Source organism: Juglans regia, chromosome 2, assembly GCF_001411555.2.
Source record: "Juglans regia cultivar Chandler chromosome 2, Walnut 2.0, whole genome shotgun sequence".
Lineage (NCBI taxonomy): Eukaryota > Viridiplantae > Streptophyta > Magnoliopsida > Fagales > Juglandaceae > Juglans > Juglans regia.
Genome location: NC_049902.1, coordinates 29,954,851 through 29,970,765, shown reverse-complemented (window position 1 = coordinate 29,970,765; position 15,915 = coordinate 29,954,851). Strand labels below are relative to the sequence as shown.

The 15,915-nt window shown below is 35.7% G+C and overlaps 1 protein-coding gene across 2 annotated transcripts; it reads right to left on the bottom strand.

The window, feature by feature from the left end:
• Positions 1 to 3,656: 3,656 nt before the first annotated feature.
• LOC109005997 (BTB/POZ domain-containing protein POB1-like) lies at positions 3,657 to 8,617 on the bottom strand. Of its 2 annotated transcripts, XM_018985129.2 has the most exons (5): positions 7,847 to 8,617; positions 5,789 to 5,910; positions 5,645 to 5,708; positions 5,251 to 5,530; positions 3,657 to 4,782 (listed from the first exon to the last, which is right to left on the bottom strand). In XM_018985129.2, the coding sequence occupies exons 1-5, from the start codon at positions 7,980 to 7,982 to the stop codon at positions 3,972 to 3,974; spliced, it is 1,413 nt and encodes a 470-aa protein (XP_018840674.1). In that variant the 5' UTR covers positions 7,983 to 8,617; the 3' UTR covers positions 3,657 to 3,971. The 2 variants fall into 2 exon arrangements, with proteins under 2 accessions (XP_018840674.1, XP_018840675.1); XM_018985130.2 differs by lacking the exons at positions 5,645 to 5,708; positions 5,789 to 5,910 and having other exon boundaries at positions 3,710 to 4,782; positions 7,847 to 8,292.
• Positions 8,618 to 15,915: the final 7,298 nt, after the last annotated feature.

Below are 15,915 nucleotides of genomic sequence, written 5' to 3'. Positions count from 1 at the left end.
AAAAAGTGGAGAAAAAGCTAGATGAATATTTTAAAGATGCAATTCGAAGGAACATATCTGTATAAGTGTTGCTTACCATCGTCATTTATGAATATTTAAGATTGGTAGTATCTTGAATAACGAACTCGTACTTTGGTCGGAAGAAATATCTGCTGGATCGAACATGGTGTCTACTTTTCTCTCTTTTTTCTCTTTGTTTTTCTTTTTTTAGCCTCCTTAGATGTCAAATCAGAATCAATATTTTCATTATTGGATGATTTATTCCCACTAAAAGTTTGCATTATGAATTAATTGATATTATATAATGGTGATGTATGGTTATTTGTTTCTCATTTTTAATTAAGGATTTAACAGATGGGAATAGAGTAAAAATATAATCTTGAAGATGTTTATTTCATGCGCGTGAATCGTGTTCCAAGAAAAGGGAACACCAGGATGCATTATTATAATGTCTCATTGTCCAAGACGAGTATGGAAAGAAAAACAACAAATATAACTTGATGGTTAGAAAAAAATTATATTATCAAGTCTGTATATATATATATATATATATAGTATATTTAATAAAGTGCTTATATGATATCTAGTAAATTATTTGATATAATCTGCACACTGACTTAAAATATTAGAATAACTCTATATTAGATATAGTTTATAATTGAGATAAAAAAGAATGTTTTTCAATCTAATACATCAAACTTTATTCTAATCTGTTTGGACTGCTTTTCATAGTGTGTTAGGCATTCCGTTAGTAAAATACATTTTCATTTTCGTAATTATGAGAAATGGGCATTGCCATTTAGGCCTTAAGAGCATTGGCAATGGCTTAGCCATTTGTCAATGCAAATCCAAATTGAAAGCAAATAGGAGAAAAAATAACTACATTGGCCTAGCTAAATTTGTCAAGTTTAACATATCTGCTACAGTATATCTTAACTCTTCCCCATATCTGGCGAGCTACTGTTCATTATGGAAAGTTGTATTTTATTATTTCGTCCGGCCTCTCTCTTTCACTCGTTTTTTCCTCTTTCTTCTTCCATTTCCCTCGTTTTTCTTTTTCTTCATCCGAAACGTGCGAAACACAGACCTGCATCTTCTTCGATCGTCCACGCCCTCTTCTCTTTGTCGATCGTCCATGCCATCGTCTTCCAGCCCACAAATCGTCTACGCCGTTGTCTTCCAGCCCACAAGAGACCTGCGCATTTCCTCCCCAAATCTGTCACAACAAAATCACCATTTGAGTATTTCTTACAAACTGATTTCTGATTTGTGTTTCGATTTACATGGGTTTCGATTTACATAAATTTCTTACATGGGTTTCGAAGGTTTCGATTTATTGCAATTTTATTGCAATAACTGATATCTATGGGTTTCGAGGGTTTCGATTTACATGGATATCTTATTTGGGTTTCGAGGGTTTCGATTTATTACATGAGTTTCGAGGGTTTCGATTTACATAAATTTCTTATTTGGGTTTTGAGGGTTTCGATTTATTACATGGGTTTCGAGGGTTTCGAGAGTTTCGATTTACATGGATTTCTTGATAATATTGAACAACTGATATTTATTGCAATTTTGCTTATTCGATCTGTTATCTATGATATATATTGCAGTTTTGGTTATTCGATTTGTACGTGTAGCCAGCATCTACGATATATATTGCAGTTTTGGTTAGTCGTGATATTTTTGTTGTTCTTCTTTGCAAAATAGAACACATGCATACCAGTTTATCTTTTTTTGAGAGCCATATTTTCTTGAGGGAAACCAAACTATTTTGTTATATGCTCTCGATAGAGGTCGATTACTACCTCTTTATGTTGTAGGTGAGTCTGATTTTGCCATCCCCTTTCAGTGAATATGTTCAAAAATAGTTTTCCAACTTTAATCGATTCTCATCAGTTTAACAAGTTAGAAAATAGGATTGTTAACAAGCACTTTTCTATTGTTCTTGTTAACCCTCCATATATATTGAAGCATGATGATCATGCTCACCATCAGGTTGAGACTCTCAATGATCCAAACATGAAAGTGCAGCCACCAAGTGATGCACAACAGCCACCAAGGAATGCACGATGCATCAGAGATCATTCCTTATCAAAGGACCACTCTGTTTTGGCTTGTTGCTTGTAAATAAATTTCTGTTAGTGTCATTCTTAGTATTTTTTGTAGGTCTAATTTTTAGTGTAGTGGACAATACAGTTGAGTGCTAGGTGGAAGATAATATTTGTATTTTTTATTCCTTTTCATGAATGAGAATAGAGTTTCTGATTTGTTCTTTATGCTCAGGTCTCTATCTCTCTCTCACACAATTTTGATGTTCATATCTGCATGATTCATTGTGAGATTTGATTACACTTGCAATTTTATTGGAAGTGATATTATATAGTAATATGAAATGTTAATATAAGGTTGAGGAAACAAATAGTTGGGAAGAACAATAATTTTAAGTAAAATATAAATTATTAATTAATATATGAAGTATATTTGCAAAATATAAAAAAATAAAATTTTGTAAAATATTATTAAAATATATAATATTATATTATTATTTTGACTATAAGATGGCTAGTCCAATGTGGATTCACCTAGCCAAATGTTAATACTATAGCTAAAACTTGAGATTCTAGCTAAAATTTAGACTTGGCAATGCCAATGCTCTGAGTTAAGATCTCCAAATTATTAAGACTATATATGCACGTGACGAGATGTTGATGAGTGCATTAGAACTTTTAAGTAGAGGAGATTATAACATTCAACATCGATTGGTTGAGTTAATTGAATTATTTTGGCGTGCCAAATGTTTGAGAAAAATTCTATTCATAACCTCATACACCACACATATTTTTTTTTATGATTTTTAAAATTTTTTTTCTTATCAAATATGTAGTATATAGATGATAAGTAGAAGAATTCAATTGTTTTAAAAAGAAAAAAATTAAAAAAAAAATTAAAAAAAAAATTATGATTGGTGTGCAGGCTTATGAATAGCAATGCTCTATCTATAAAGAAAATTGTGAGCCAGTTATTTGTAAAAATATCTCACATAACGTGAGAGTCTATCGAGAGTCTTCTAATATATATAAAATATATAGTCTATGTAAAAAAAGTAGTGAACGTTACAAAGAAAAGAATTTACGGGATATAAAATTATAAATGTAATACAAGAGGATTCGGCGCTTAGGATGAAGTTTCCATATTTTGTAGTTGTAGCCATTGGACACGTGTTGGATTGTATATTTCCATAGGTGTGCATGTAGCCATTGTTAGATGATTTCTTTCCATACATGAGTTTGTAACCGTTGCATCTTGATTTTGGTTGATTGAGTGAATATTGTTAATAATCTACATAGTTAGCATGAACACAAAATAAAATACAAAAAAAAATTATATTTCTAATCATATTTATTGACATACCAAACACGTCACTTATTTAAAAACTTTGTTATAAAAGAGTGCTGTATTTTATTTTATTTTTTATTTTTAATAATTGTAATGGTCCCACGTTAAATGATGTGGTTATGATATTTAGATACTGACGTGTAACTAACAAAGCTTTACTAAACATAACACATGACCATGTGTGAACATTAATTATAGAAAGTGCAAAATATAATAGGCGGCATTTGGATGGAAAGTCATGTATTGTTAAAACCAAGTTTTGGGAATGGAAAACTCTTTCAAAAACAACCTAAAATAATTATTAAAACAAACTCATAAGACTTATGCTATATACAGTCATTTTTACATACTTTTTTGGCACTCTATTGGAATAGGTGAACTTTCAACCCTATTAGTATTTACTTTGAGAGTAGCCCATCCACGTCTCTTTACAGCTAGAGTATATTTGGCCATAATATTCGTTTCAGACTTCCAAAGGAAAACATTACATTTGAGAACGAACGAACATTTATTATTCTGATAATGCAACTATTAACAGCCAAAATGAGACCTGAAATTAAAGGGCAGAGGGCTCATTGCCTGATGGTAAGCCCAGCTCTTAGATGGACAACACCATTGATAAAATAGAGGCTGTCATCAGCCATGAATGCCGCCCAGGTTATGCCAAACAGATTTTGATACCCGACGGCCTTCCCTCCTGTGAAATTACAATTTCCCTTGTGCTTGCTTACAAACTCCTCATTTGGCTTGGACCTCGCTGCAAACTCATAGTCAACGGTAAAATTTACTGATCGCTTCTCTAGAATCACCAAAAATAGTCCAAAGCTGTGTAAGCCTCGTTGGTCCAAGTTGCAGTGCGCTGACAAGAAAAACCACTGCCCACCCAGTTGAAAAGGCAGTGAGTAAGCAACACCAGCTGGAAACAGACGTTCACACTCCTCCCGCTTCAGGTCCAGGTAAACAATACATTGCTGACAGGGCAGCTCAAATTCGACTACCTTGATTGGGCGATATTTGTATGCCCGCTCCACATATCGCCGACGGGTGGAACTGGCCTCCTCTGCAGCAAGGGAGCGCTGCTGGTGTGGTGCCTCAGCCTTGAAAAAGAGAGCCTCAAGCACAAGCTTTGTCAACAGGTCGGCATCAAAGTCATTGCAAGTAAAAACCTTCCTTAGCTTTCGGGAGGTCATGTATGGAAAACGAATGAGGTGAGCAAGCCGCGAGCCAAGGATCTCTCTTCGGTCCTCGAGTTTTGGGTAATGAGTTCGAGCCCATTGCAGCACAAAGTCAAAAATAGCATCCTCTGAAGGCGCTTGGAGATCATCACTGGACAATACTGCCTCAATGCCAGCCAGGGGAAAGTTTAGCACCTCATCGCGAAACCTGGAACATGCAGCAAAACAATCAAATTTTTCTCATATCTGTGATTCGAATTTAAGTCGCTACAACTGAAATTTGAATATTATATAAAGAAAAATTATATTTTTCATCATTTTTATCACCATCCTCTTGGCATCCCTTTATGAAGAGCATTAAATGATTAGCCCACAAGTGGAACATAACAAAAAGTTTTCAATCATTTATTACCACATCATAAGATGGTGGGAGGATGATGGTAAAAGGACTTGTGAGTAGCATTACTCTTATATAAAATTCAGGCACTGTTTCACAAGACTGATCAAATATCCTAATAATTGACAAAAAAGGAAAAGAGGAAAAGAGACATCATATGTCTAACAGTCTAAGTAATAATGGTCCCAAACAAAATTTTACCATATGAACCTAATATAAACCAGAGAGGAGCTTCACGGCTAAAGCAATCATAAAGAAAGTATGTCAGGAAAAACTCACTTGGTTATGTCTTTGTAGTGTGCAACAAGAAACTGTTTTGCTGCATTAGTCAATGGCTGAACTCCATCAGCCATTGAAACACTAGAAGGTAGATCTAAATAAAGCAATGCAGACTCGCAAGTCATTGGCAAATTCAGCAATAACCGGCTACAATATCTCAAGCATGATGCAACTTCAAATTTGTCAGCAGCCATCAGCACATCCAACAGTGCAGGAGGTGTTGTCGTTGACAAAGTATTGCTGTACATGAAATTAAGAAGGTCCATGAGGGCTGCTTCCTCTGCTCCAGTGACATAATAAGAAAGAAACAGTAATTAATTAGTATTGACTTGTAATATGGAGAAGCTGATACACACAAGTAGACAATAAAACGTAACGAAAGTTGTGTGATTACTAGATGCATGAATCTGTAGAGTTACATGTTGCTGCTCTGACTCTCTAACGTCGTTTGAAAACAACTACAAGAGGCATGAATCAACAAGTGAGCAAAATTATCCAAGGAACAAAAGCAGCAAAACCAGATAAAGACTCCCTTCACCTTATAAAAAAATGGACTCTTTGCTGCTAAAATTGGAGAGCTTATGTGTAAGGTTTTGACTCTAAGAACTGTTGCGAGTTCCTTGCTCCACAATGAATCATTACCAGGTGCAGCTTCATCATCTACAAAGGATCTCACAGAGTGAAAACCAAAAGACTATCTATTTATATTTAATATTACATGCTGCTGCAATTACTGCATATGTACCACCATATACGCATACAGATTGGTGAAAAAAAAAATGTTAAGTTTACATCAGCTAATAAGTAGGAGATAAACACCACTTCATATTCTCCTTATATAAGATTGGAAAGATAATTTCTAGATAAAGAGAATAACACAGATATGATTTTTTCTTTCTGACGAGTAACAACACAGGAAGAAAATTGGTACGAGGAATAATGAGATATGCACAAAAAACCTAGTCAGTTCTCCATATTACACCAATAGAAGGTCTCCAAGCTGAAATAGAAATAAAGAAACTGATCATTTTTGTTTTTGATAAGTTCTTGTAGAAACTGATAATTGAAGATACAAGATGTACCATGGTGATTCCAATTAATCCCAACACCTGAAGGTAATTCCTCAATCATTGCTTCCTCATCTTGAATTCCATAGCCCAAACTATCCTCTGTATTTGGCATGTTACAGTTTAAAACCAGCTCTTCACATTGCATGGGCACTAAGTCCCACATTGGGTGGGTAAAGTCTGATAGAGGTAATTGAGTATGTAAAAGTGCATTTACTGCCAAGTTTCACATAGGTTCCTCACATGGAAATAGGTTGTATCATGATTCTAAGGAATTCCAATAACAATCTTGACTAGTCTTTTTGGAGTATAAGCCGAGATGTGGCTTGGGTTGGGACAACAATATTCTTCTACCACTTCTTCAAAACAGCTTCATAAGGTCAGCAAACACAATACAGTGGGAAGACGCATGTAACTGCATAATTTAACTTCCTAACATGGTAAATTATGCAGTTACTACAACATTCGGGGGTGGTGAAGGGAGGATCATTGGCAGCCTTTTTACCCCAAACACAATGCCTTTACAGCAACAAGAATACAAAGCATAATGATCCCAATAGCCGGCAAGAAAGAATTAAAGCCTAGTGTATACTTCAAAAAACTATGCAAAGCCTGTGAAAGAGATGCCACCAACTGAAGTCATAGAGAAAAAGAAAATACTTCAACAACATCATATTCTCATGCATACTGCCCTACATTATCAAACTTTTAGTAAAGCATCTACATTCAGATCCCAAGGCAATCTGATCCATCCAAGATTAAAAAAATGATGATTATGGGAGTATTCATTCCAAATCAGGCTCGGCTCCTGGTTCATTCACTTGATCCCCAGCCCAGCATTTTTAAATTCAAAATGCATACTATGGGCTAGAAGGTTCTTCGATATTACCTGGGCACCAATGGAAATGCTGCCCATTTTACAATACTAGTCTGTTGTGTAGTAATCACAATCACAACTTCAGATAAATCCCACAGTTCAAATCATGTGTGCCAAAGCATGAAATTGAAACGGGAAATGCATCCCAGTTCAGCGATACTGTTGGCTTAAAACTTATCACCAGCCACCGCATTTCAATATTGAACATGCATACCATTGGCTCAAAGGTTCTACAACGTGGTATGGCAGTGGATACACGTGCTAATGTTGCACATTTACAACAGCAGTCTGTCTTCTCTCAATAGCAACATCATCATAACATCGATACAATTGTTTTATCATGTGCATCAAATGAAACTGCAATCATGAACCATACAATCCTCTAAAATGATATCTAAGTGGTTAGTGTCATATCCAAACAAATTGAAATAGAAATTTCTCGGGGAACTATCACAATCAAACTACAAACTACAACTCAAAACTCATCTAATAGCCTAACTACAGGAAACGGAAAAACCCAAATATTCTTTCAAAATCCTTCATTTAATGGGCAACCAAACAGAACCCACTTGCATTAACAATAAATTTACAACCACTAACCCACATGCACACACAGAACATCGCAGAAAGATTAAAAAAAAAACTCTCTTACCACTCTCTTTATCGCGAATTATCTCAATCCTCAGGACCCGATCGGAGAATTTGCTGTCGTTAAAGGCGAACGCGAAGTTCGAGACGGAGCCGGAGCCGGAGTCGGTGGCGAGCCCACCCGTCGAGTCTGAGTCCATGATTATCTGGGGATCAAGCAGGTCTTTGCTCGAATCCCGCACGACCAGACCCTAGAAAACCCTCGATTGAAAAGTACTCAAAGAAACCAATGCTAAACATGTTGACAATAGTTTGCTTCATTGGTTGAAACATCCATTAAGTTCACACGTCCAGAGGATAAAGAGAGAAAATTTAAGAACAAACTGTTACTTTCTCAGTTCTCATTCTATCCAGAACTTTAATGGCGAAATTGTAATAAATAGCATAACAAAATGAGACGGTAAAGTAAGATCAAGTTCTGAGTATTGCGATGGTTAAATAATTTGTACAGTTTTAGAATATAAAATAAATACGTCTTAAATATATATTAAATGGGGGATGTTGGAGTTTCTTTCTTGAATATGGTCCTAGAAAATTTCGGATTCTACAGTATCCCAGTAACTCAAATCCCAAACTTTAGTAAATGAGATACTATTAATTCATTTAAAAGAAAAGGAAAAGAGGTGTTTTCATTTTGGACGTTTTCTCTGAAGATCACGAAAACTGATTACCTTGGGAATAAAGTTACGAGTCTTGTGGATTTGGATTCGTAGAGTTATTGACGGGATTTTATGGGAGAAAGCTATATCAGAGGTCAAGCTAGAAGCAGACTTGCGTCTTGAATTTGAGTCCAAGAATGACAAGAACAGAATAAGTGCAGAGAATCTCGAATGAGGGAAAGGAGAACTCGTAGCTGTATTAACTCGATTATTAAATTACATATTGCGAGCGTAACACCGGGCCACGGACCAATCCCGCTTTCTAAAATTTTGTTTTTTTGGGTTTCTATGCTCGAAAAGTTCATTTAAGATTAATAATTAATTTTTGAGTTAAGTTACGGGTTTAAAATTTTATTTTTATAGAATGTGGATTCTTATTGAGCTTGATAAGTAAGTTAAAATCATTTTATATTTTATAGATCAGGTGTAATTTTTTAGTTATGGGCTAAAATTTATGGGATAGGTTGTATTAGTTTTAGAATTTAAGTCGAAGTCCCATCAGTATCAATAAAACACCTGATCCATGAGAAAAATTGCAGACAAGCTAAAGAGATTTTCAAATTGCTCTAATCATCCAACTCAGTCCATTTGTTAATTACATACACAACATGTGGGCCCAAATATTTTGGAATGGGCCCAAAAAGTCCAAGCCATGAGAACCCAGTGATCAGTTCCATGCCATGCAACACTATATAAATATACGTTACACACTGCACGCACATCCCTTATGCACGTAGTGATAATCTTCAACCTTTATACTAGAGTTGTTGCCGCACCACCTTAAGGTAGCCCCACTACTAAGCTCCTCGACGCGAACCGCTAGTTCTCGACGTACTAGTAGCCTCCATTCCACGTCAAGGAAGGAGCCAAGCCATGAAAACCACCTCCCCTACATGGTAGAACCTCCACGCTGGGGTTAGCCTATGCTGAACCAGAGAACCGTTGCCCTTTTTCACCCACGTGCTACCCTAGCTCCGCCCTACACCATCATTGCCTAAGCTACCATCGCACGTCTAAGAGGTCCTATTTCCCGCACTAAAAACAGAGCAATAAAACCACTTCCCCCTGTCTTAGTTTTGCAGCCCTATGACATGTTGGTGAAGCTTAGTGACCTTGCCAAACCCTCCACGTCGCCTCCACCTGTGCCCGCACCTGCGCCGGGCACCTATGCCACCCCAAGCCACCTTTCTCTCTCTCTCTCTCTCTCTCTCTCTCTCTCTCTCTCTCTCTCTCTCTCTCTCTCTCTTTCTCTCTCTCGTGAGTAATGTTTTCCTCTCTCTCCCTCTCCTAGTGCTCTGCCGCCGCGCCCAACCACCTAGCCGCCACTCGTTGCCTTGCTCATGGTGAGTTACCTCGCACGGCCCCTCCCTCACTGTATCTCCTCCGAAGCTTGTTTTTCTCCAAAGTTCTAGCATTTGAGTTCTATCCACTTATTATATATAACCACCTAAATGCCCCTAGGATCACGTGATAGTTCCCAATGAAAAGTTCTAACTTTCGAAGCCTTTTTTTATGTTAATTACATCTTTACCCTTTTGTTGGAAGTCATGGAATTTGTTTTATTTTATTTCAAGTGGGTCTAGGTTGGATATTGGGCCCGATTGCATTGGTTACAAAACACCTAGAATATATTGAGTGGGTTTGGGCTGCCTTCTTTTTTTTTATTTATTTATTTTAAATAGACTTATAATCAAGGTAGAATTTTGTTAAGTGGATATTGATAAAATTAGGAAATGATGATATTTTAGAATTACGAGAATTTTAGATTTTTTTAGAAAAATAGGTTATTAGTATTTCAGGCTTAAATACCAAAATCCGTGTTTAATTAGAGATTTAAGTAAGTTATATGTCCATCTTATATGTGATGATTGATTTCGTTCAGCACTGTTGTGGAAAAATTCAGAGAAGATAAAAAGTTAAGGTAAGCGGGGTTCCTATACTAGATTTGCATAAAAATAGAAATGAACTGAGATAGATTTTGGAAAATATGCATGTTTTGTTATGAAAAAAAATTTGAAACAATCTCAGTTATTTGTTTTGAATTACTCATAAAACTTGGTATAAGAAAAAAATATTTTCTGTTATGACTGGTGTAAACATGAACTTATTTTTGGCATTATGTTTTTGAACGGTGCAAAAAGAGCGAATATGAAAATTTGTGCATAATTATATAATGTTGATATGATTTTGTTGTGTTATGATTTCTGAATATGTTCTATACTCTGATATGAAATAATGTGATTTATAAAAACCTCTGGTATGACATTCTGTTTCTGTTATGTTATGTTCTAACCTTACCACAAGTGTAAAACTATGACCTCTGTTCGGGTTCGTATCAATTTTTATGTTTCTGGTGCACCCACTTTGGAAGTAAAGTGGTTTTCAGCATGATCTTTCCTGTGTACACACTCGGAGCTTCGAGAATAATACGGGAAATATTTCACATTCTGTTTTTGCTCGGTTGTCGGCTGAGATTTGCACAACCATGCCACGGAGGTTAAACATGAAATTTTGTTCTAATGTGATATTTCAGTTATGCTATGCCAAAAGAATTTAAAAAAAAAAATATTTTTGAATTTTCGTTTTGATATTTTTGATAACATATTCTGATTCTGCATTCTGAAAATAAAAATATTTTGTTCTGTATTCTGAACTCTGTAAATACTCATGTTTACATACTAGTATATCTTCTTTGCTTACTGAGTTATTGATAATTCATCCTCTATCTCCACAATATTTTTTAGATAATTTTGATGCCTTAACTGGAAGTCAAGAATAGGAAGTGTTAGCAAGATTTGATGGTTGTAGAGTAATAAGTATCAAAGGGTACAAATATTTATTGGAGAATTTTATTTAGTATATTTATTATTTTATGTTATTTTGGTATTTTGAGTCATGTATATTTTTGAATTGTTGTGGAGATTTTAATTTATTTCATTGAGGTATTTCTTTGGTGTCTCTAGTCCTGATGGAGGAACATATATTTTTGGTTTTGAATAAATGAATTTATATTTGATGAGGAATTTGGAGTATATAAATATGTTATTGGAGATGATTTTAAGTTACAAGAGCTAACTCCCCAAATATACTCCAAATTTCCAATTTTGTTCGCATAAAAATATAATTTGCAATTGCACAGAATCGTAACAAGTATTAAAGTGTTTTAAAGAAAATGGTTATCGAAACCATAGGGAATAATTATGCTATTGAGTATTGAAATTAAGTAAATTAATTACTATTTGGAAAACCAAAATTTGAAGATTAGTTTATCTAAATAAAACTACAGAAAAGAACATTAAAATTAAGATTTTAACAATAATGAGAGTAGATCTAGAGCGTTTGACTTCACCTAGTAAATCCCACACAGTTTATTCTTCCTTGTTATGGAATTCCAATTATCCCAAGTTGATGATAAAAATCCATTAACTATTCAATATTTTCTCTCGAACAATACAAACAATATATCCAACTAATAACTTCATATCTCTATGTGAATTTAACGAATTGGAGACTCATTAAGTTCTTTGAATTTTTCTTGAAAATCACACTAGTCACAGTAAAACATCTCTGCTCTCACTCAACTAATGATGTTTAATCCAAGAACTTCCAAAAGATCAAACAATAGTTAGGTAGAAAATTGTGAGCAATAAGAACAAAGAATACGCACTCAATCGTGGTAATATTAAAAATAAAATAACTTGGAATATAACCTGTGTATTCAATGCTACGCTACATCAAAACTCTAGAAAATAGAATTAGTTCATAATTCAATTAAAAAGAAAAAGAATAAAATTAGTATTTTTTGTTGAAGTTGGTTGATGAAGCATTCGACTCTCGCCTCTGCTCCCCCAGATCTACCTTCTCGAAAGAACACTTCAAAAATAAAACCCAAAAACTCTCAATCTCTGATTTAGAACTCCAATTAAGATTGACAAACCAAAGACTCTCAATTCATCACACAAGACGGATTAAATAGATATTAAAACTTAAATCTAAAAACAAAATAAATGCGGCTACAATTTAACCTAAAAATCTAGAAAATAGTTTTTAAAGATAGATGTTAACATAAAAGGAAATTATCCCAAGAATATAGAAATTATCTAAAATAGAAGATTCAATGATATGCAGCTTGATTTGCGGAGTTCGGGAGTATTTGGTCGCCAATAGAATTAATGCAAAACTCAGAAGGGTAGAAGCGAGTAGATGCCGTGTGTGCTTAATATAACTGGCGTGGAGGTCACAAATGCATGGGCGTGGAGGTCATAAAGACCACACGACCCTCTTCTCGCCTACCGAGTGAAAAGACTCTCGACCGAGATGAAAGACTCCTCTCGCTTTTTTTAGTTGTTGCTCATGATATCGTTTAAATTGATCTTTTAAGTTAATCATTTACACTAGTCTCTAAGTCTTCACGCCTTCTGGTCGCGAGTCTTGTCACTGAACGAGATGTAAGTCTTCTCGCATTTGGGCGAGAAAGATCTCTTTGTTGCCCATCGGACAAGGCTCTTTGCCTAAATCTCATCAGCTCTCTTCAAATCTCGTTGCCTCTCATCGGTCTGGATTCGTAGTATCTTCTTTTGTACAAAAATGCTCTCCTTTTGCACTAAATTTTTTCATTTCTTCAAATCCAAGAAAATAAATAAAAATATGTAGAAATAAAATAAAATAAATAGTATTGAAGGGAAAATGATATTTTTCATAAATAAAAGAGTGATAAAAATCACATAAAAATAACACTTATCACATTTTATTACTAGTCACAATCCATTTCACTACTATTTAAAAATTTCTCATATAATCTTATTCTCCAAGTATCCATTTGAATATTACACTACAAACCATCAACTTGTCATTATAAGATAAATTCTAAATTTGAATATTACAAATCAAATTATGTCACATGAATGATGTGTGGTGTAAAGGTTTTCAAATACCACTACTCTTTACAATCAAAATAAGACTAGAAAAAAGTATGAGGGATTGGATGTAATAGCAAGAATGGTAAAAAATAGAAGCAACATAGATGAGTTGGAGAAGTTCATCCGTTTTGTGGGGCATCTGGTTAAGAAGAAACAAGAAACTAAATGAGCATATAAATGTGGATCCATGAAATGCAATAGACGAAGCTCTTGCTCTGCAACAGGCTCACGAGCAATATCATGGAGGCAAGCAACATAAACTTATGTGGCTACCTGCAAATGGGACCACCTCCATCAAATGTGCTGAAACTAAATATAGATGGTGCAATGTTTTATGATCAACAAATAACAAGAATTGGTGCAGTATTGATGGATGAAAATGGTTGTGTGGTTATGTGTAATAGATCAAACTAGAGAGATAATGGAAATGCAACAATTAGATGAAAATTTCATATGTATCTAGTAGAAAATGATAATGCTCTCTTCGATGGAAGCTCCTCCAGGAATAGAACAATATAACAAATTGATTATCAAGGTTCTGGATGGTTCCTCGGGCAGTTACTACGCTAGATATACTAGTAATATGAAAAGACAGAATTACCCTTAGATCCTTTGGTTACAGACTTAAAATAAATACACTAGCATAAAATAAACATGGATCAAGCCCTTCTTGGCCCATTCGAAGCCCACAAGCATTCACTCCATCTTCTAATCCTTCTGATCGTTGCTATGGCCCATGCTCTTAAAGTCCAGCCCACGCATGTACATCTTAACTCAGCAAACATGCCTTCTGGAAGAACCCTAAGCGTGCTGACACTTCATCTCAACATCTCTCTCCCTCTGTTCTCTTCCTTGCAATGTCGGTGTGTAACACTCTCCCCCCATCAAAACACCTTGCCCATAAGGTGTGGGTAATCGCTGCAGAGCTGTGTGTAGGGCTCATAGGAGGCTTCATCTTGCGTCTGACCAGTCCAGTGAACCAAGAGCTCGACGATAGGTAATTTCCTCACTTTCTTCAATTTGCGATTAAGTATCTCCTCTGGTTCTGGTTTAACTATGCCATTTTTGTCAGTGGGTGGTAGGGTGGGAATGATACTAACTTGGGGTCCCTTTTTTTTTTTTTCAATTGGGAGATGTGGAAAACATCATGAAGTTGATCGGAATGGAGTAGTTGAATTCGGTAAGCTACTTAACCGATTTTTTGAATCAATTGAAAAGGATCGTAAAATTGCGGTGAAAGTTTCAAAACTTGGTGGTGGCGAAGGGAGGATTGTTTGTATGGTTGGATTTTTAGGTAAACCCACTCACCAACTCGTAATTGTTGTTCCTTTCTATTTTTATTTGCGTATCGCTTCAACCTCTCCTGGGATCTGACCAAGTTTTGCACTTTTGCTTCAACAGGGCCCAAAGCTGGTCTCTTTCATACAAGGTAATCTCAACCTCCTATACTCTTGTTGTGCCTGCTGTATAACTCGTTAGCTTAGGAGGTGTGTACTCATATAGGGCCTGGAAGGGTGTTATTTTACTCGAAGCATGCTGGCTCGAGTTGTAGAACCATTCGGCCAAGGCCACACACTTAGACCACTCTTTAGGTCTATCACAGACATAAGACCTCAAATACTTTTCCATCCACTTGTTAACAGCTTCGGTTTGGCCATCTTTTTGCAGATGGTAAGCCGTGCTGAATGCCAAATTAACCCCTGTAAGGACAGGAGTTCTTGCCAAAACTTGCTAGTGAATGTGGGTTTTGATCTGATGTAATAGAGGTGGGCATCCAGTGTAGTTTGAAAATGTGTTTGAGGAAGAGTTGGGTGATAGTCTTAGCAGTATATGGGTGGGAAATTGGAATAAAATGGGAATATTTTGTAAACCTGTCGACTACTACCCATAGAGCATTAAAACCACCAGAGTTAGGTAATCCTTCCACAAAGTTCATGGTAATGTCAATCCATGGTGTTGAGGGAATTGGTAGAGGTTGGAGCAACCCACTAGGGAGTTTGTTATCCACCTTGACAATTTGGCAAATGTCACAGCCTTTTAAGAAGTTTCTCACATCCGATTTCTAGCCAGGGCCAATAAAAACACTTCTTAACCCTATAAAGAGTCTTGTCAAAATCCAAGTGACCCCCTACGGGACTCCCATGTAGTAAATCCAATAGCTGGTGTATAAAAGAAGGAACTGCAGGAATATAAACCCTGCTTTTATAAAACAGTATGTCACTCTTCACTGTGTAAGGGCGTTGCTGCTGTCCCTGATTGTGTTTCTCCCATAGAGCCTTAATTCTATCATCACTAGATTATAAGGCCTTTATCTTATTCGTCCAATTCCAGTTTGGAATAGAAATAAGAGACACAGCCACCTCAGGTTCCACCTCTTGCCTAAATAAGGCATCAACCACAATATTCTCTTTACCTTTCTTGTATTCAACTACAAAGTCATATCACATGAGCTTAACAATCTATTTTTGCTGCAAAACTGTCCCAGCTCTTTGGTC